At 40.2% G+C, this 22,604-nt stretch overlaps 1 protein-coding gene across 1 annotated transcript; it reads left to right on the plus strand.

Moving 5' to 3' along the window:
- Positions 1-3,412: 3,412 nt before the first annotated feature.
- elovl5 (ELOVL fatty acid elongase 5) lies at positions 3,413-18,879 on the plus strand. The gene is made up of 8 exons (XM_031742893.2): positions 3,413-3,592; positions 8,493-8,557; positions 8,865-9,052; positions 12,039-12,116; positions 12,556-12,727; positions 13,099-13,223; positions 13,810-13,944; positions 16,728-18,879. Exons 2-8 carry the CDS (start codon positions 8,500-8,502, stop codon positions 16,851-16,853), a joined length of 882 nt encoding a protein of 293 aa, XP_031598753.1. The 5' UTR covers positions 3,413-3,592; positions 8,493-8,499; the 3' UTR covers positions 16,854-18,879.
- Positions 18,880-22,604: the final 3,725 nt, after the last annotated feature.

The following is a 22,604-nucleotide window of genomic DNA, read 5'->3' on the forward strand; positions in this document are numbered from 1 at the left end:
TTTAGTTTATAAATTTAAAAGGAAAAAAGAAAGCATGGATGTTCACTCAAACTTAGTGGAAAATTGGTGGAAAATTACTGGAGCGTTTAGACAAAGACAGATAAATGTGACAGTTTTATGCTTACAGCTTGTTTCCGTTGACTCACTTTGACACACAAGTTTTATCAATGAGCAGGCAAAGCAGCCCACATAACCATCACTGATTCAGTTCAGTTTTATTTATATAGCATCAAATCACAACAGCAGTCACCGCAAAGTGCTTTATATCTACAATAACGCAAAGAAAACCCCTCTGAGCAAGCACTTGGCAACAGTGGGGGAAAAAACATCCTTTTAACAGGAAGATACATCTGGAAGAACCAGGCTCAGGGAGGGGCATCCATCTGCCACGACTGGATGAGGAAGAGGGGACAGAGACAGGTCAAAGGGCACACAAGAGAGGCAGAGATGAATAATAACTAATGATTAAATCCAGAGTGGTGTATAAAGACACAGAGTGAAAAGAGGTGAGTGACGCTCAGTGCATTATGGGACGTCCCCAGCAGCCTAGGCCTTTTCCAGTGTAACTAAGGGAGGACTGGGAGCTGGTTCCATAATGAGGGACCTAAAAGCTGAAGGCTCTGCCTCACATTCTACTTTTAGATACCCAAGATACCATAAGTTTCTGAGAGTGACAGGCTCTGTTGGGGTGATATGATACTGTGAGGTCTCTAAGATAATGTGGGGCCTGATTATTCAAGACCTTGTATGTGAGGAGAAGGATATTAAATTCTGGGTGAATATTCAATGGCTAAAGGGTGATTCTGTGAGTGTGTCTGTATCAGTGTGAACAGAGTACTTATTAATGACAAATTGGATAAATGTGTTTTCTTTTTCTTTTAAAACATTTAGGAAAAAAGACTAAATTAAAGTATGACCTGGAAAGTGTTACTGGTGAATTAAATAATGTAATTAAACAATATAAAAACTAATAACTGAGTCAAAAAAGTTCAAAATCAAAATCCAATAGTTTACACAAGACAATTTTATTTATATGCATATATATATTTCTAATATGAATGTCATTTATTTTAACTGTCATAAACAGGATGTGACAATGATAATAATAACAACTGTACTGCATTAAAACATTCACAGCAGGTGGGATGTCCGGTCTTTACATGATGATGTGATGAACCCTGCTTCTGGGTCCAAACTACTCTGCATTTATAAGGCTGTTCTGTTTCTAAGATGTTTTAATGCTTTATATTTTGTTCTATATAATCTGAACAAGCCCCTAAAAAAGTCAATGATCAGTGTCGGCCTCTCTGGGTTTTTATTACTGCTATTCATTTTAAAGCCCAGTTTTTAAAACCTTACGATGCATCTGCAGCTCAGCCCATGCAGCAGTACATTAATGACTAACCTCATATTGCAGTTGTTCTCCTGACTTAAGTTTGGTTCATTTACAGCATCCTGCCATGTGATTGCATTTGTCCCTAACCATCGGGAACCCTCGCGTTAACTTTTATCAAGTGGAAAAAAGTTAGCTTTCATCCTCCAGCTTCACTGTGTTTATATTATGCTAACTATAGCTGTGTAGCTAGCCACCACGTAGCGCATCATTATATACCAGCTAGCCCTAGTTCCCGACTCAACGACGGCATCTCCCGCGACCCCACCGATTCTCCCGGGGCCCTCCGACTCATCGATGGTGGCTGGGAATACAGCACCGCAGAAAAGGGCTGTGTTTTTACCATCAGCGTTTTGGAGCTGCAGTGCGGCGCTGTCTGCCGCCTTTACAGTTTTAAGGCCCAGGGAAATGAGCCCGCCAGCGCTCTGTAGCAGCCGTGACTGCTGGTGATAAGGAACGGCTTCATAGAGGACTCACGCTTGGGGAGACGTTTTCTGGTCGACTCCGGCTCCCAGAAGAGCCTCGGGAACTCTTGTGTCGTCTTTTCATACCTCCACAATGGTATTTTATTTAATCTTAAAAAAAAATGGAGATTTCCCGCATACCACCAGGGTGAGCCCAAGTCCCACTAGTGGTAGCGTACCACAGTTTGAGAACCACTGGAATATGGCATTTAGATGTGGCTAAACATGTGGGATTTTTTGGGATTGTGTCTGTACTTTATGGACCTACTGGTCTCTTAAAAGAGATGGGTGTGAGGTATGCATAAATATAAAGTGGAAAATATCCTGTTTACCCTGCAAGTATCCAGTCATAACTGTAAGGGGGAAAAAAGAAAGAAAGAAAAAGCAGTCTTTTATTAAAAATGCACAGTGAGCACACAGCCATACTTCAAGTACGCTTAGCTCAGCAGCCACATGCACAATATTAAATGTCATTCAGCAAGAATTACCTCTAAGTGTAGCATGTACTACAGCTAGCTCTGGAGAAATCAAGGAAAAGTTCAGTAAACTACTATTACCATCGCCAAACACACTGATTATATTTGCAAAATATTTCATTTTAAAAGACAGAGAAAGATGATGAAAGAGTGTCTTTATTATGACAGGTCGTAAAAACAGGGATCAGTTGTAAACTAGACCAGGCATTTCAAAGTCATACATAGTGGGCCACATACAACTTATTTTGATCTCAAGTCAGCATGAGAGTAATTCACATTAATTCACAAGAAATGTCCCTTTATTCCACGGACTCACTGTAAAAAAAAACAAACAAAAAAACAAAACAAAAAAACAAAAAAAAGAAAAAGAAGAAGAGAGAAATGTAAAAAAGATTTCTGTGTTTTAATTGTTATGTTTCTTTATTATTTTGCTGTTGCTTTTTGCAGCTTTTTCTAAAGTAGGAAAAGCTGTAAAAAGCTATGAAAATGCAACAAACATCTAAATATAATGCCCTCTCTCCCAGTGGGCCAAACTCGAGTGTTTGCTGGGCTGATTCTGGCCCCCAAACCTTATGTTTAACTCCCCTGATCTAGACACTTAAAGAAAAGATTTTTTTTTTTTTCTACAGTATCATAAGTGATCTTTGATACAGATTAAATGATGCCTGACCAAAAGCCTGACTCATTTGCAGAGTGCAAAGCTTAAAAAAATCACGATGCACGAACGAGCTCCCCTTTGACCAGCAGTAAAAACCTCAGTGACATAACTCGTGTCTTTAAACCATAAACGTCACGTGCGGCTTCAATTATTTCTACTTCATTTCTACTTCAAATGTGTTTCCCACTGATGAGAAATAAAATCTGCAACGACCCAATTCTCCCTTCTAATGAATGTGACTTTGCAATAAAGTTACAGATGGTACAGAAAACCTGGATGTCATCTTCTTTTCTTTTTTCCTGCGTGTGCAGTTGCAACGCATCGGGTCACCTCGTGGCTGTAGCCCTCCTGCAGGGCAATGGGCCAATCTGCGTGTTCCTCCCACTATTTTCCACTGTGAGCGACAAGGCTGCACATTGTGCTCAGACCCGGCCAAGCCAAGGTTACACAGGCGGGCTTTTTTTTTTTCCTTTTTTTTCTCACCCCGCCTCAAAAAGGTAGGCAGTCCGCTGCTCACAGCTGCATCCACTCTCTCCTGATCCACTCTCAGGGCTTCCTCCTCCGTCTAAATAAGGCGACCGCCCAGCTCCGTGGCTGTACGGTAGGCGCTTTCTGTGTCTTCTTCTATGTTTTATGTCTTTTTTATTATTATTTTTTAATGCTGCTGCCCTCATGGCGCCTGCAGTGAAAGCGACGAGTTTTGAGTGATGCTGCCGAAGCGGTGACCTCTGCTGGTACTGTGGGCTGTAGGTTGCGATCGACGGGATGCGATAAGTTTGCTGCTCGGCATGTTAATGAATTCCTCTCTGGAAGTTTCCGCTTTGAAATTAACGGGGTTAACGTCATCGGCAGCAGCTCTCATCTTTAGGTTAACGGGGCTGCTGCTGCTGCACAGGATAGTGCGTAAAGTGCAGCTTAGGTTACACGTGTGACCCCCTCCATGCAGAATAGTTGCTATTATACAATAATACTGTGTGTGTGTGTGTGTGTGTGTGTGTGTGTGTGTACGTGGAGGGGGGGGGTAGCATTCCCGTGAATCTGTCGCGATCATCACGTTAAAAGTCTTTGGAAGTAGCCACCGAGTACTGCAAAGTGTTTTTGTGCGCTTATACATGCTTGTAAGTGATGGCTGTAGATAATGTGACAAACCTAGGAGTGAAAGTGTGCATTTTTATGTGCTCTCGGGAACTGAATGGGGTTTCTTCATCGTCGTCATCATCATCTGTAGAGCCACTTTATTCTCGGTGGTCACCCATGCAGATAATGAGTACATTAGCATTTAAAGCAGGGCACTAGAGAGAATAAGCTGGCCTTATATCGACTATTTCCATGTTATTAATAAGAAATGACAGGTGTTTAGAGTGAAAGCATGATGCTGGTTTTTAGCTGTAGTTTCATTTTTGTTGAGAATTAGTTACATGTGTTACCAGAGGTGGGAAATGTCCATAAAGTTTTGTGTCATATACACATGCAAATAAGCACAGGCAGGTTTATACTGTACAATGAAATTCTTATTTTGCCAGACAACCTTCACACAGCAGTCATAAAAAAATCGAGAGGATAAAATTAAGTGTCCAAGAAAGTACAGAGAAAGTGGTGGAGAGATCATTACAAACCATTCCCAGAGTGGCCTGAAACAAACAGAGAGCCTTTAAAGTGGCACATACTCATAGTATTCATCACTGCATTGAGTCTTCCTCTCTTCAAGAAAAACCAGTTGCAGGAGATGGCCGTCCCTCCCTGACCCTGGTTCTGCTGGAGGTTTTCTCCCTGTTAAAAAGGAAGTTTTTCCTTCCTACTGTCACCAAAGCCCTTGCTCATAAGGGGTCATATGGTTGTTGGAGTTTTCTGGGGTGGGGGGGTATTATTGTAGGATCTTTATCTTACAACATAAGGCACCCTGAGACAACTGCTATTGTGATTTGATGCTATATAAATAAAATAACACTGAATAGAAGCTTCAGCTCTGACTGTTTAGACATATTTTGCAGGGCTGCATGCAGCTTGTACCCAGCAAAGACTCGCTGACTGGCTGCTAACCTGCTCCCCTGTTGAGGCTCAGCCTGCTCTGATTAAGGCCCTGCAGATTATCATGTTTTGGTGCAGCCTAATGCATCTCAGATAATCAGCGAGGATATTACCAAACCGGGGTCGATCAGAATAAGCCATATTCAGTGTCGACAGATAAATGATTACATGCCATTTGTTCCCTGAGCACCGGTTCAAATAGGTGTTTAACTTTTAATTATATATCCTCTGCATTTATGGGCTTTAATCAGTTTAAATAAGAATTTCTTTACGTAGATTAAACGACTTTCTGAATGCATGTAAACAAAGTCATTAGCGTGTCCTCTCAGTTCTGTTAGTTGCATTTCAGTATCATATGACTGTGTCTAAGAGGTGCGTGCAGATTGAAATGAGATGCTTTGGTTAAATTTGATAGATCTGCTCACATTTCTGGTTTTAGTGGCCAAGGTTATTCTGAAAAAACTCTGCGATTTACTGTCAATCTAAGAGTCAAAAAAGTGCTTTCATATGTGGTAGAAGAGCTACAGTATCTCTCAGCCTCCAGGAGAATGTGATTTGTCTTCATGCTCCCAGCTGTACACCCAGGTGTAGCGACAGTCCAGCGGTGCAGCAGTCGGTTAGATCACAGACTGCTGCATTGACTCTATAGCTGGGGAAACATGTCAGAGCATATAAAGAAGGCAGACATGCTATTTCTGTTTGCAAAGGCTGAAGTGATACAGCAGGCTTTTGCAAACAATATAAAGGCCTGCAGGAATGTGTAAACACCTCTGGGGTGATAATGAATAAAGCATGTGATCATGAGACTTATCAGATTGGGAGTAAGAAAATCTTAATGCAGGGATTCGTGCACTTCTGAAGTGAGAATATTGTTAAGACTGTATGTGGAAGCAGCGCTGTTATTCTGTAGAAGCACTGGTTTTTGAAAATGTCCTCTATTGTAAAAACATGATGCGTTTATCCAGGCCTGCGTGTCGTGATGAATGTGCTTCCTGCTGCTGTAAATCATAGTAGGAGGCATGCTTGTGAACAGAACCTGGCAGTAGTAACTTATTAGACTTATATGGAAAAAATATCCAGTGGTGCACATCCAGACATTCATACTGGCCTGTACATGGCCTTCTGCTTCATATCACTGGGCCGATCTAACTTTCTGAAGTATAGCAGTAAAACCTAACTTTTTGCTGTGTGACAGTTATATAGTCGTATATCTACTCACAGAGCAATAATTTGCTTTTCAGGCTCTTCTTGACAGCTCCTCAGGCAGCTGTTTAAATCAGGAGGGGGATATTACAAACTGTGGGTTTGAAACGGTCACAAAGGGCTAAACGATCAACAGACACAGGGCCAGAACCACCACCACAATATGACAGCTTTGGCAGGAGAACATCCACAAGGCAGCGCTGCCTGGAGCACATAAAGGGCTAATGAATCTGCACATTCTGACACGTTCATCATCTTCAACAATCTGAGAGCCAGAGAATCAATACACATCGCTATTAATGGGATAGAGTCGTGGTTATCGTCTGAGTACACCTGCCTCCTGGCCTCTGGTCTTCATCTGCATTCCAGAGTGAGAACTGGATATATTTTATGTGTTGATGGAAACGAGAGGGATGTGAAGGATCGCTGCTAGGTTTATGGGATGTGTTAGATGAAGAGAATCTATGGACTGAAGTATGGAGACTTAAAGAAAAGGCAGGCAGGCACAGATGCTTTCAGCTGCTGATAGGCATATATTATCATTGATTTCTTGGAGCTGTGTCATGGTGTTTAAACTCCGCTTAGAGTTGATCATATTTTTTAAAAGGCTGTGATTTTGATCACTAATAAAGACATCTTTCAGAAGGATTAAGATTACCACTGCATTCATCTATATGTCTACTTGTAGTAATAAACCTATGGTTGGTTCCACCACACTCTATAGACTTAACATCTTTTCATTGTGCTCGTTTTGTTTTACTCCCTGAAAATGTACTTGTTCTCGAAGTGACTGTTCCAAAAGACAACCATATTGGGAGAGGTGGTTTGGGGCGTCATGTTCCTCAACAGACTTATTTAGGTACTGGGGTATTAAATTTAGGTTATAACCTAGTATTTTTGTGTGTGTGTGTGTGTGTGTGAGAGAGGGAGAGAGGGAGAGAGACACAGAGACATTCAGTGACGTTAGCTAAATCTCTCAACTCACATTTGAAAGCAACAGAATTGGATAGAAATTTCAGAAACTGCTCATCTACCTGGATTTTCTCACACGACCATCTCCAGGGTTTACACAGACTAGTGAGATATCCTGAAGAGCAGCAGTTCTTTGGCTGAAAAAGCCTCATTGATGCCAAAAGTCAGAGGAGAATGGCTGGAGTGCTTCAAGCTGATGAGAAGACAATTGTAACTAAACAAACAACCACTTGTTACAGCCATGGTATGCAGAAGAGCATCTCTGAACGCATAACACATTGAATCTCAAAGAAGATGGGCTACGGCAGCAGAAGACCACACTGGGTGCCACTCCTGCCAGCTAACAACAGGACACTGATGCTACCACTTGCACTGGCTCACCAAGTTTGGTCAATAGAAGACTGGAAACATTGGTAACATTTGGATGTTGAGGGTCTGAATTTGGTCCAGGTAGCATGAAAGCGTGGATCCAACCTTTCAGGCTGCTGGTGTTGATATATTAGTTTATTGGGGTGTTTTCTTGGCACACATTGAACCCTTTGATAACAACTGAGCATTGGCTAAACACCACAGCCTACCTGAGTATTGTTGCTGACTATGTCCGGGTCCCTTTATGGCAACAGTGTACCTACTGATGGTTGCTTCTGGGGGAATAACGTGCCATGTCACGAAGCTCAAATCATCTTAAACCTGTTTCTTGAACATGACAATGAGTTTAGTGTACTCAAAGGTCCTCCAAAATCTCCAGATCACAATCCAACAGGGCACCACTGGGATCTGCAGCTGACAAATCTGCAGTAACTGCGTGATGTCATCATGTCAATATGGACAAAGATCTCCCAGGAGTGTTTCCAGCACCTTGAATCTATGATGAATATATGCCATGAAGGATTGATGAAGTTGTGAAGGAAAATGGGGTTCAACCTGGTATGTTGCATATAAAATTGTGGAGTGATGAGTAATCCTCTCCTGAATGCACAGAACTCAAGTGTACCCTGGGTTGACATAGGCAGCATTAACATAACATCTTTTAATCCTGCAAGAAACCAGAGCTCCCAGTGAACCTGCAAACTCCACACAGTAGTGCCCCACCAAGGTCTGAACCCAGAAGCTTCTTACTGTGAAAAAACGGTGCTAACCACAGTCGCCGTGATGCTCATGCTGTTAAGTCTTAATTGTAGATGATACAGAGTAGTTCAATTACTTTACTGTGGCACTCTTTTACATTTATTATTCTTTTTTTAAGCTTTTTAATAATTATTTTGTAATAATGTCTAACAACACTGTTCTTTTTCTAGGTGAAAAATGGAGACCTTCAATCATAAACTGAACGCGTATATCGACTCATGGATGGGTCCAAGAGGTAAGATGACGCAAAATGCAATAATTCACTGAACGGTGCAAATCATTCAAAGCTCTAAAAGTACCCTGTGAGAAAATGTTATATAAGGTAAACATTACCTAAAACCTTTGACCCAAGTCGTACGTTACATGCTCGACACTGCTCGGTGGATCCTCTTGTGCTTTTCCACCTGCTAACTTTCTAGGTGTTGAGCAACATTCTTTTTGCTGGCGATTTTTTTTCAGCTCTCTTCATTCATTTGCTGCTGGCAGTCAGGCCACCTTATTGTCCATCCTCCTCACCTCACCTCTTTATCTCCGTATTTCAGATCAGCGGGTTCGGGGAATGCTGCTGCTCGACAACTACCCACCAACCTTTGCACTCACAGTCATGTACCTTCTGATCGTTTGGATGGGGCCCAAGTACATGAAACACAGGCAGCCGTACTCCTGCAGAGCCGTCATGGTGTTCTACAATCTGGGCCTCACGCTCTTGTCCTTTTATATGTTCTATGAGGTAAACGAACTGCTCAGCGCTGAGAGATGAGCTAAACTGGGCCAAAGCAAACACAGCAGAGTCGCACTGCAAACAGATTATAAAATAAAGAGGAGGAAACTAAAATGACCCAGAACTAGATATACACCAATTGGCCATTGATTGTGTTGTTACTGTGGCAACTATCAAGAGGCAGGTTATACAAGGCAGTAAGTGGACGGTTGTTTAAGTTAATGTGTTGAAAATTCAATTCAAGTTTCATTTATATAATGGCAAATCACAACAGCAGTCACCTCACCTACTTACAGAAAGAAAGTAAAAGTACCTCCTTGAAGAACATTTCTACCACGTTTTTTTTGTGCAAAGCTAACTAAACCTTGTGCTTTATTAATGTAATGATAAAATAATATTAGTAGATAGGAATACTGATTTTATTTCAGTCTACATTTTAATTCTTACAAAGGTACTCAGCTCGAATCAGGTAAGTAGGACATGAGCAGAGAAAAAGACGGAAAATTAAAAATAGCTCTATTTTCTGTAGAGGGTGACTTTGCCTCTAAACAGGAAAATGAGTAGGGAAGAGGTTAAAGTCTAATTTAGCAGGTGGGGGAACCCTAAAATCAGCTGTAATGGCTCAGCATGGGGAAAAGAATCACAACTCACAATTATTACTGTTTAGAGCTCCAGTAGATCTTAGTGCACAGGCTGTGATCAGCTGACCCACTGCTCTTTGTGGATGTACACAACTGAATTCATCCAGATGTTTGCAGTTGTCCTGGCGGATTTCCATCCTTCACACAGACAGCACGCTGTTTTTGCTGTCTTTTTTTCTAGACAGCAAAACGTTGGTTTGAAGGTGGAATTCAGTGAATGAATCTCAGTATCATCAATTTAACTTCAGTTACATCTCTGCGACACTTGTTGTAACCTAACACACTGTGTGATAAACTGCACACAGACAGTTACCTGCCACTACTCCCTTTATGCTCGCTCGTCTTCTGTAGGGCTAGCTAGATGCTGAAGTACTGCAACCGGCCCAATTTGGCACACGGTTTAGCTCTTTCATCTCTTTTTATGCGACATCCTCTGGTGATTTCATTTGTTACTCTTCAGGCTTAAATCTGTTTCATGTTTGAAGACACAGTGACGAAATAATAACTCCCCTCAAAAAGTAACGAGTCTGTTTTGAAAATGTAAGGAGTAGAAAGTACAGATTTACAATGTAGCGGGTAAAAGTAAAAAGCTGTCAGAAAAATTACTGATACCTATAGTAACAAAGTATTTATACTTTGTTACCTCCCACATCTGCCTCTAACATGAGTTATCATGCTAGATTAGTACATAAATGGAGTGTAAAAATGACAAGTTTTAATTATAGCTTCATTTTTAACAGATATCAGTGCGCCATCAGTCTTTAGCGAGGAATTGGCTGCCTGCATCTGTGGCTGAAAGCTGCACCAAGAGACAATGCCCCCGGGGGGGAGAGAGGGACGCAGCTGGATGCTGACAGGCTCATTGTGCCAGCCTTTAGCACAGCACACTATTGTTTGCTGGAAAACTGCTTTTTTATAAACAGGCTGACTAAGTGACTGAAATTGAGAGACGCACTAATGTAAACAAACATGGAAGAGCATTCTTATTTGGCAGGGAGGCTCAGTCAGTCTGAGCTCAGTGGACTGGGATGTGGCAATAGTGCAGAGAGTTCTCTTATCAGTGACGGCATCTGCTGTTTTGCGTACTGTGAACACCAGGACGTCAGAACCAGACATAGCATTTCTGAGGACGTGTAAGTCTAAAGTATCTTTAGTCTCCTCCCCATCACAGCTGGCAGACCAATCTTGTCTGTCCCTCTGCATTGCGTAAGGCCCCAGTGGACTGTTGCCTGCTTTGATTCATTAAGCACTCCAGTTTGGTAATGCCGCAGCCACGGGGTGAACTTTTGGCAGTCCAAAATCAATCAAGGCCACCTGATGTGAATCAAAGTACAGGGCACTTTTGTTCTTTGTCAACTTTCCAGAGCGCAACTGTAACTGTGATCCGTTTTGTTTGACTATAATGCATCTGTAAGTTTGGAAAAAATAAATAAATCCAAGCTGTATATTAAGTTAGAGACAGGCTAATATCTGTGCCCACAAGATAAAATACAAACCTCATTCTGCTGGCAGTTTCTTGGCTCTGAGCTGTGTAAGTGAAGCCTTTTACAGCAGCAGACAAAGTGCATCTATATGGAAGTGGTGACTCAGCACTGAGCTAAGTCATCCACGTGTATTTGAATAATTATTCTTTAATGTGCCCTTTCAATGCCTCTAACAAGATTTACTAGAAATGGCAACAATCAGGCTTCAACCTGATTCTGTAAGTTTCCTCCTCTTATGTAGTCCACAGAGATTACAGGCTGCTGCATGTTTATTGTTGAAGCTAATATGTTGCAGATGGTCTGAGAGTCTGGATTTTAAGGAACGTAGCAGCAGGTCAGAAAGTGTTCAGAGCTTTGCAAATATTCAAATGAAACCTTTGACACACACACAAAAATCAGTGCAAACAAAAGGGACTGAATGTAGACTAAAGGTGAATACATGGTGTCCTTCGCTGAATAATCTGTATCCCTTTTTAAGCAACTTTCATGAGGTTACTAAAGTGCATGGGAGGTGTAAGGTGTGGTTGTCCTGGAGTACTGCAATTAGCCTTTCCTAGATTAAATGAAACGACTTCCAGCATGTTCTGTGATAACAAACGATGAGCTCGGTGCCTTTTAAACTTTATCGTCTTTGTTGTCATTAATTGTTATCAGCTAAAGATGGTTCATCACAATCTGACACAACATATGTTAACAGGAGAAAATCTAGTTATCTTACTTGCTATTTGTGCATATATTTGCACACGTTTGTTAGTTGCTGGAAGGACCGAGTCATATTTAAAAACACAAATCGTTCACTTGTATTTGTGCACTCCGTATTCTTTGTGTTCAAAAAAATTAATTTTATATTTAATATCTTTTTATCTACAGCTCGTTAGCGCTGCATGGCACGGAGGCTACAACTTCTACTGCCAGAACACTCACAGTGCAGAGGAAGCGGATATTAAGGTCAGTCACCTTTACACTGTGCACTCTTTTTGTGTGGGTGTTCCTGTCTTTTGATTGCTTCTTTGATACACTGATGGGCTTTAGAGTGAAATTGTAAGAGAGTCTATCTAATACGAGAGTATCTACTGATCTGCTTTGATTTCTGTGGGCAGGTAGCTTTAAATTCAGCCAGATAAGCTGTGGAGACAGTGCATTTAATCCAGTTCTCGACATCATGATGGCTCTCTTCAGGCTTGAAAACAAGCCTCTCACTGAAATGTGCTTGGCTCTGCAGTTCTGCAGTGATTAAATTAAAAGTTTTATCAGTTTGTCAGTCCTACAGTTAAACAGCTTTATGATTCCAGACCTTCAGGTGCCTTTGGGAACCCATTCCGATTTTGCCAACATTTTATTTATTTTTCTCTCTCGCTCTCTCTCTCCCTCTCCCTCCCTCTCTCAGGTTATAAATGTCCTCTGGTGGTACTACTTCTCCAAGCTCATCGAGTTCATGGACACCTTCTTCTTCATACTACGAAAAAATAATCACCAGATCACGTTCCTGCACCTCTACCACCATGCTAGCATGCTGAATATCTGGTGGTTTGTTATGAACTGGATACCCTGTGGTCATTGTGAGTGTTTTTACACAGCTTCACCCTCCAGTAACCACAGAAACAGTCTGGCATCACAGTTCAGCTAAATAATTCAAGTGCTCTAACCCATTAGGCTTGAAAGCAGCTCATTCTAGTCTCTTAAAGGATACAAAGTGACACTTATTGACCCACATGCTGCTACATTGTGTAACTAACTTTGTGCTTTTTTTTTTTAAACTCATTTACTGCTCACATAAACTAGATTACTTCTGCATTACTTTACTGTTAATGGTTTCTAGTGTTTTTATTTTTTATTTTAACATAAAATCTGTAGCAAATTCTCCAAATTTATTATCCCCTGCTCTCTCTATGTTAATACCGTCCTGTCTCTCTCTTTTGTGCCTCACCAGCATACTTCGGTGCCTCACTAAACAGCTTCATCCACGTCGTGATGTATTCGTACTATGGCCTCTCAGCCATTCCAGCCATCCGGCCATACCTTTGGTGGAAGAAGTACATCACGCAGTTACAGCTGGTGGGTTCACATTCTTCCTCCAGTGCTAGAAGCAATATTCAGATTCTTAAGTAAAAATAGCGGCATTTTAGTAAAAAATGTGGTTTGTTTCAAATAAAAGTGCATTTAAATGCATAATTTAAATCCAAAAGTACTGGAACTCCATGGACTTCAGTTTCTGCAGATGACCCCGTGATTTGTAGCTAGATTAGCGTGCGTGCGGAAGATGAATGAAAGTCAGGAGATGCAAGAGAAAACATATGTGTGAATGAGAAGGAGGCGGGTGGAAAGGCGAAGATGCAAGAAGGACAGGTAGTGAAGGTGGATGAGTTTAAATACCCGGGGTCAACCAGGTATTTAAACTCATATAAGTTAAAGAGGTGATGCTGAGATGGTTTGGACATGGATTAAGGATGTTGAATATGGAGCTGCCAGGCAGGAGGAAAAAAGGAAGATCACAGAGGATGTTCATGGGTGTGGTGAATGAGGACATGCAGATGGTTGGTGTGAGTCTGCCTCCCTCTCACCCTATCCTCAGGGTGAGGGGGGCTCTCTGTCACTTTCTCACTCTGTGGTGTGCTGTTTTTGTTTTTTTTTTTCTCCACAGATCCAGTTCTTTTTAACTGTGACCCAGACAACTTTAGCAGTCATATGGCCATGCGGCTTCCCCATTGGATGGTTGTACTTCCAAATAAGTTACATGTTCACACTCATTATCCTTTTCATGAACTTCTACATTCAGGTGAGTTGTTTTTCCTTTGTAAGCAGGTAAAACATTCAAATGAAGTAATTGTTTTATGCACGACTTTATCAGCGTGTCACATTGTTATGGAGGAATTTTGGCCCTCTCTGTCTTACAACGTTGATTCAGTTCATTGAATGTTGCAGGCACAGCTCTCAAAGTCCAGGCCTCAGTGCAACTGAGATCTGGACTTAGTGACACCTTAACTTCGCCATTGCAACATCGTGATTCTTTTCTTTTCCACCCAGTCTGTTACGGTGCTTGGATCATTGTCATGTTGTTTAAGCTGATTTTGACTAAGACCTACAGGGAGTGCAGAATTATTAGGCAAGTTGTATTTTTGAGGAATAATTTTATTATTGAACAACAACCATGTTCTCAATGAACCCAAAAAACTCATTAATATCAAAGCTGAATGTTTTGGAAGTAGTTTTTAGTTTGTTTTAGTTTTAGCTATTTTATGGGGATATCTGTGTGTGCAGGTGACTATTACTGTGCATAATTATTAGGCAACTTAACAAAAAACAAATATATACCCATTTCAATTATTTATTTTACCAGTGAAACCAATATAACATCTCCACATTCACAAATGTACATTTCTGACATTCAAAAACAAAACAAAAACAAATCAGCGACCAATATAGCCACCTTTCTTTGCAAGGACACTCAAAAGCCTGCCATCCATGGATTCTGTCAGTGTTTTGATCTGTTCACCATCAACATTGCGTGCAGCAGCAACCACAGCCTCCCAGACACTGTTCAGAGAGGTGTACTGTTTTCCCTCCTTGTAAATCTCACATTTGATGATGGACCACAGGTTCTCAATGGGGTTCAGATCAGGTGAACAAGGAGGCCATGTCATTAGTTTTTCTTCTTTTATACCCTTTCTTGCCAGCCACGCTGTGGAGTACTTGGACGCGTGTGTGACGGAGCATTGTCCTGCATGAAAATCATGTTTTTCTTGAAGGATGCAGACTTCTTCCTGTACCACTGCTTGAAGAAGGTGTCTTCCAGAAACTGGCAGTAGGACTGGGAGTTGAGCTTGACTCCATCCTCAACCCGAAAAGGCCCCACAAGCTCATCTTTGATGATACCAGCCCAAACCAGTACTCCACCTCCACCTTGCTGGCGTCTGAGTGGGACTGGAGCTCTCTGCCCTTTACCAGTCCAGCCACGGGCCCATCCATCTGGCCCATCCAGACTCACTCTCATTTCATCAGTCCATAAAACCTTAGAAAAATCAGTCTTGAGATATTTCTTGGCCCAGTCTTGACGTTTCAGCTTGTGTGTCTTGTTCAGTGGTGGTCGTCTTTCAGCCTTTCTTACCTTGGCCATGTCTCTGAGTATTGCACACCTTGTGCTTTTGGGCACTCAGTGATGTTGCAGCTCTGAAATATGGCCAAACTGGTGGCAAGTGGCATCTTGGCAGCTGCACGCTTGACTTTTCTCAGTTCATGGGCAGTTATTTTGCGCCTTGGTTTTTCCACACGCTTCTTGCGACCCTGTTGACTATTTTGAATGAAACGCTTGATTGTTCGATGATCACGCTTCAGAAGCTTTGCAATTTTAAGACTGCTGCATCCCTCTGCAAGATATCTCACTATTTTTGACTTTTCTGAGCCTGTCAAGTCCTTCTTTTGACCCATTTTGCCAAAGGAAAGGAAGTTGCCTAATAATTATGCACACCTGATATAGGGTGTTGATGTCATTAGACCACACCCCTTCTCATTACAGAGATGCACATCACCTAATATGCTTAATTGGTAGTAAGCTTTCGAGCCTATACAGCTTGGAGTAAGACAACATGCATGAAGAGGATGATGTGGACAAAATACTCATTTGCCTAATAATTCTGCACTCCCTGTAGATGTCACACAGATGGCCATTGAAGTTCATGATTCAGGTCCATCTAACTTGAGAGATCATATAAGCAGTTTGTTTCATTATGCTGTGTTTTAATGCTGAACATTTCCACTTTGGTTACATCTGTCCGAAGGACATTGTTCCAGATTCTTGTGGTTTGTTCAGATGCAACATTGCATCCTTTTAGAGAGAAGAGGCTTTCTGTTGGAAACCTGTACAAACGAGCCATAGTTGTTCAGTCTTTCTAATTTTAATGTTATGAACATTTAGCATGCACTCTTTCTGATGATCATTTAATTGATTGGATTTTATCAGCAACACCTGGCTGCTACTTGGACCCTTTTTAATTCATAAGGAAGTTTTCCCTATGAAAACTTTCTTTTTCATGAATGTGCTTCTTGTTCCTTTGTGCTACAGCCCTCTGCCTTTGCACAAAACTCATTAAAATTTAGAGAGCCATTCACTGGAGTGGATGACATCCGCGGTCCTACAATAACTTGCTCCTCAAAATACCTGAACTTGTGAAAGCACCAATACAAGCCTTTATCTGCAGCTGACTGTAGTCTGCTGCAAACTCACCCTTTGCACCTTTGAGTCATAAGAGCAGTGGCCAGCTGTTACTATTTCTCAAGCAAACTTACAGTTGTTTTTATATAAAATGAAATATGCCCGATTCACACACGAGTTCTGTTCTCAAGCTAACATTCACACTCTGATGGATTCCTCAGAGTTCAGTATCCAGCCCAAGGTCACTGTGTTATGTGACTAGAGGAGCCAGGGATCGAGAAATACCGTGGAAACATTACTACCGCCTCAAGGAGTGGAGCCCTGGTCTCCACTCCTTGAGAGGATGAGTGAATTTTCATCTATAAAATTATATGTAGTGATTTATTTTTCCCTCTTTTGTCTCACTCAAGACTTACAAGAAGAGCGGTTCTCAGAGGAAGCATCCACAGAACAGCTCCCTGCTATCAACAAACGGACATGCTAACGGGACGCCATCGACGGACTTCACCGCACCCAAGAAACTGAGGGTGGATTGACATTTGAGAAACCTATTTCTCAATGTAGCGTGTTAGCTAATGCTGCTAGATGTGTCTTCTTACCTAGAATAGCCTAGCACTTACTTCAGATGAAATAAGCCATAGCCACATACAGTATAGCCAGAGACTTTCCATGTTTTTGCACATATTGCTACTTACTGTACTGAATTATTGACTTAATGAAGAAAATTAATATTTTGTAGTAAGGTTGACACTGTACAATATTGCCTTCCCCACCCTCTAGAGGTAATGATAATCCAAAGCAAACATGTTGTTCTTGCTACCAGCAAACAAGCACACATTCAGTAACGCTTTACACACGCAAGATCTAAAAATGAAAGCTGCACCGAGTGTGTTGGCAGCTGAAGGTTCTTATCACACTCAGTGACGTCAACTTGAGGGACAACTGAAAACACACACACACACACACACACACACATACACGATGCTTACTGTGGTCCTTAATGTGTAACCAGAATACGCATCTCGCGTCTTGCTTTATCTCATTCCTGCCTCAGCAGTTGCATCATGTTAAATGTTGCTCTCTGTAATACTGTAATGCATACTTATTGAGAGGCTCTAACAACTGAAATTGCACATTTGCAGAATAATATTCAGTGCAGGGTCTCAAATTTGGAATATTTAGCAATCTAACAAAGCATAACCAAAGTATAGTGTTCTGCGCATTGTAGGATTTCTATTTAAAAAGCATTTAAGACAGCGTGACAGGGCAGCTGCGGTGTTTCATGAGAGTAGTTTAAATTCAGTTCTGCTTAATAAATTCTGAAAATTCAGTCTTCCCTTGTACACTGAGCTTTTAAGACCTTAAATATAATTTGATTAAATGAACCTATGCCATTAGCACTGCAGCGTAAATGCTTATTTTTAAACTATTTAGATGGTAAAGATGATCATAGTGTTTTTGGCTAAGTAAGTAAATATGTTGTATTCAGACAAATTATATAGTTGGCTATAAAAGATCTGTTCTCTTTAGATCAAGTTGTTGAAAGGCAATCTTACCCCAGTATTCATTTAGGCAAACCAGATAGAACACGTACGATCTGCTTGAACACGTGACTAAACACTCAAAAACTGGAAAGATTATGACAACTGGACGAACCCCATTGCTGAGAAGCTTTATATTAAAAGCTCAGTTAGGACAGTTTATTATTAATATCATTACAATTCTTTTTAATTATCTTTATTGAAATAGGGTCTTCTGTGCCTTCTGGACCAGTTGATTTGGTTTCTAATGTAGCATTTTCACATTTTTCTTAATGTTTGTTCACGTCAGACAAATATGTGTCCAACTTCATGTCTGAATCCTGTGCCTGAATCTACATTTCCTTTGTGGAATTTGAGAATTTCAGCAAATTATTATTTCTAACAACTTCTAATTGTATTTTGATGTTGATAAAACAGAATAGCAAAAAAAAACAACAGCAAAAAAAAGACTGACCTTTTTCTATTCAAAAGTAACTACATCCACTTACAAAACCCTCTAAAGCTCACTTTGGATCAATAATATACGTGAACATAGTCAAAGTAGCTTTTCTCCCAGTTCCCAGCCTTCATGCTAAGCTACTGGCTGTAGCTACATATTTGGCACACAGATATCAGCAAATGAGTATTTTCTCTATTCCTCTCATATCTCCCCCCCACCCCAAAAAAATAACAGCTTCCAACGAGGGAAAAAGATTTTAGTGATTAAACTATTTATTAATTCATTTTCATTATGTTAACATTTTTTTTGTGTTTAATTTCCAAGCAGAGGTGGTAGTAAATGCTGGTATGGAAAAAGAAATGTATAAGGGTGGCTAAAGTACAAATCTTAAATTAATTTCCGACACTGTACCCATGAAATCATACAGGCGTGTAATGACATGTAATAAGATGCACTGAGATCAAAGATTTTCTAGATTGTTAAATCGATAGATATATTTTCTGAAATCAGGTCATAAATCCAAATTAATGTGTTAGAATTTGTTTATTCACTGTAACACATTAATAAAAGACTATGAACGTATTTGTCGTGTTTTGGCTTGAAAATGAATCACACTGACAATAACGAAAGAGAACAGACTCTTAATTATTTTTGAGTTTGCAAAACATTTACTAGCCATGCTAATAGCAAAAGCAGTTTATCAGTTGTATTATGTATAATTAGTAACCGTTGGTATGCTAACATGCTGTCATGTGAGCATGTTAACATGCCTGGCTGCATGAATAAAAAGATTTACAATTTCCATGTATTTAAAAAAGGAAGTTATTTTTTGTGACTGACCCCCCCAGCCCGGTTCTGTTTCTGGCTTCTTCCTGTTAAAAGGGAGTTTTTCCTTGTCGCCATCACCAAGTGCTTGGCTCATCCAGCGTCATCTGATTCCTGGGGTTGTCTTTCTAAAGTTGTAGGGTTTTTATCTTGCAGCGTAAAGCACTTTGAGGTGACTTATTGTGATGTGGTGCTGTATAAATAAGATTTAATTGAATCATTTTCCAGATAAACCGCATTATTATTATAGATGAAGCTATTATTGATCAAGCAGTGCAAAAGTAATTTAAGTAAAGCGCTGCAACATTACGTGATTTCCACATCAATGAACCAATCATTTTAATCGTTTGTCATTTTATATAACGACATTAAAAAAATATGCATGTTTGGAATACATGCAGTTTGCTATCAGTTTTGAAGATAAGTGAGGCCTGTTGCATTGGGGGAAAAAAGAATGGCAGCATATGTTAGTCAAAAATTTGAATCATTGAACAATACTGGTGCCTTCATAAATTCTATACCATAATAAAGCACCTATGTAGCATCACACATACTAGTTTTGGGGGACACAAGCTGCATGTTCCCCCTTCTCTTTAAGCTATGACGCGCTGTCACTTTTTCTAAAATTAATTTACTGGCTAAATCCTAATATGCCTTCTTCTCCACAGCCCTCAGGCCCAAAGGAGGCAGAAGCATTTCTGTGTCTTTTGTAAACATTTCTCTTTTTTAGCATGTTGGAATTTAAGCTTGCACTTGTGGAAGCAGCAACAAATTGTTCACTGACTGTCTTTCAGAAGTGATCCTGAACCCGAGCAATGATCGATTTCCACTACAGAATCACGCCTGTGTTTAATGCAGGGCTCCAAAATAACCTTCCAATATTAGCTTTCAGCTTTGTCCCATGTGTGCAGATGTGAGTCTGGACCGTCTGAATCTTTAATGATATTTTCTTCTTTAGTTTATGAAATCCTGAAATTCTTTCCAGCTTTAATTTGAGACATGAAACAACCTCTCTGGGATCCTTTTTTTTCCCCACACCCAAGCATTTTACTGAATAATCGTATTAGTTTTGAGAAGCTTCACCAGCTGTGGGTTTTCCCCCATTATGTAACATTGGGAGAATTCTTGTTCTCCCTGTACCCGACTTTTTGAAAACTTCTTGTTTGCATATCAGGGCATTGTGTTTTTATTTGGTTTTTAAATATGATCCAGACCCAGCAAATTATTATTGTCCTATGTGGGGGACAGGAGTCTGAGAGCTCTATACCAAACAAAATTAATGCATCTATTTGAGTCCTGCTGTACAGTCAAGAGGACATCCTCGACTTTCTAGTGATGCCACATTTGTAGGGATTTGATAGACAACATAGACTTTATTTTCAAAGTGATGAGCATTGCAGTTTCCACATTTTATAGCAAGAAAGGATGTCAAATTATACATTTTTAATCATGTTTTTATTGCTAAAAGTCTTTTTTTTTCTCAATGTGAGATTCCTAAATTCAGTTTAGTACAGAATAGTAATTTTAATCTTTTCAAAATAAAACTTGTATTCAGTGTCCTACTGTGCATTATGCATAAAAACCAATGTGTAAGCTAGGGCTCTAAAGTTTTTTGGTATTACTGTGTGTAGAAGGAGAAATGGGACCTTTTTGTGGAACATTTCTTTCAAACACAATACTTAATTATCTTTAAAAAAAATCTAGATATCGAAATGATTTTTTCTGATTCTCAGGAGATTATCAATTTCTCTGTTTCTTTGTGTGTGCTCGCTCATTGTGGATTTAATCAGGATGTTGTGACCAAATGTCTGACCTCAGAAAGCAGACATGAGGCCAGAGTGAGGGGGTCACACCCTGCACAGCTTTCTCACTTCCACATGAAACTATTCCAGCTAGCTCTTTGGGAGCTTTGTCTTACAGGATACCCTGACATGGTTTTTATTTAAGGGCGTGGGGACGGGAAAAAAAGCCTCTTCTCCCCTGTTACCGAGGTCGCTCAGCGTCGTTTCGACTCAGTCTACATAGTACGTGTCAAGACAATAACCCACTCTCACCCCAAAGTTCTTTCCATTTGCTCTGTCCTGCTCCTCATGAACACTGCACGCAGACTTGATGCACTGGAGAGCCGTGAGTCACACTGAGCTCGCGTTTGGAGGACAGAGCCACTGTTTGTGAGCTTTGGTGGCGTATCTGCTGGCCAGCCACTATTCAAACAATGCCTTACTCACTGATTTTTAGAGGCCATGGCCTGAGGACATGCAGAGGTCAGAGTACAATATTGAGGTTTATAAAATCAGCAGTACAGTATGCAATGTTTAGATTTTTTTTTCCACAGTATCTCTAATATGAGCACAGGAAGAAACAAGGTTTGGTTATCAGATCTCCTCCTGCGCCATCAATAACCAAGTTATTATAGATAACTGAAAGTAAACCAGGTCTCTCTTGGAAATGAGATTTTAAATCTCAATGAGATTTTTACCTGAATAAATAAAGGATTAGAAACAAAAAAGCCATAAAACAACCTGATGAGGCTTTCAAAGACATATTTATTCATATTTTTTGCAATACATGCTGATTTTTTTTAAATCTTACCTTTGACATATTAAAGGCTAAAACTAAAACTACAACTGAAACCAATGGAAATTAAACATTTTCAATAAATAAAAACTAAAGTGAAATAAACAAACTAATGTTGGAAAGTAAACTAATTGAAAAGCAAAAAGTCTAAAAGAAATGAAAACAAAAACTTACAAATGACAAAACTATAATAACTCAGATAAATACATCTGATTTTTTTTAGCTGTGCTGAGTTTTACCTGTGAATGCTTGACGCGACTTATGAAACAGACACACAAACGTTCAAGTGACTGTTCATGTAATTTGCCTCAAACTAATTTCTCAAACTCTTGCTATGGGAAAATGATATTGTGTCCAGTATGAGTCAAAAACAATAACCGCTTACTGGTGTGGTTTTCTGGAGGTATTATTAGGCAATTTCCTCATTATCCTCCCACTGCTTTTCCCATAAATCAGTGCCAGCTAAACGACCAACCGCTCGCTTCATCTCAGTGATTCAGGATTACTGTAAAAGAAGCTGTTTATCGACCTTTTCCTTCTGTTTACCGTGAACCACCAAAAAACTGGCAACAGCAAACTATTTAAATATTTACTTACCATTTTCATAGACCAAAGTTTTAGATCAGCCACCAGCTCTAGTAAAGCTACAAATGATTTCAGACTAATCCAAACAACTTTCACATTTATTGTTTTTTTCCTGTAAATCCTGTTTGATCTGCTCAGTTCCCAGAAAATGTAATATGTGGATTAAACCCACGTGTCCTCAAAGAGACAAATGATGTAGAAGCATGAAATTAAATCTGCAATGCTTTCTGTTTTACTCATGTTGTGTAATAGGTTTTCTATTGTAGGTTTTCCGTAATCTATCAATTTTGAGTAAAAGAAAGCCCCATCAGAGCAGCGAG

The sequence above is a fragment of the Oreochromis aureus genome, linkage group 13, assembly GCF_013358895.1.
Source record: "Oreochromis aureus strain Israel breed Guangdong linkage group 13, ZZ_aureus, whole genome shotgun sequence".
Taxonomy (NCBI): Eukaryota; Metazoa; Chordata; class Actinopteri; order Cichliformes; family Cichlidae; genus Oreochromis; species Oreochromis aureus.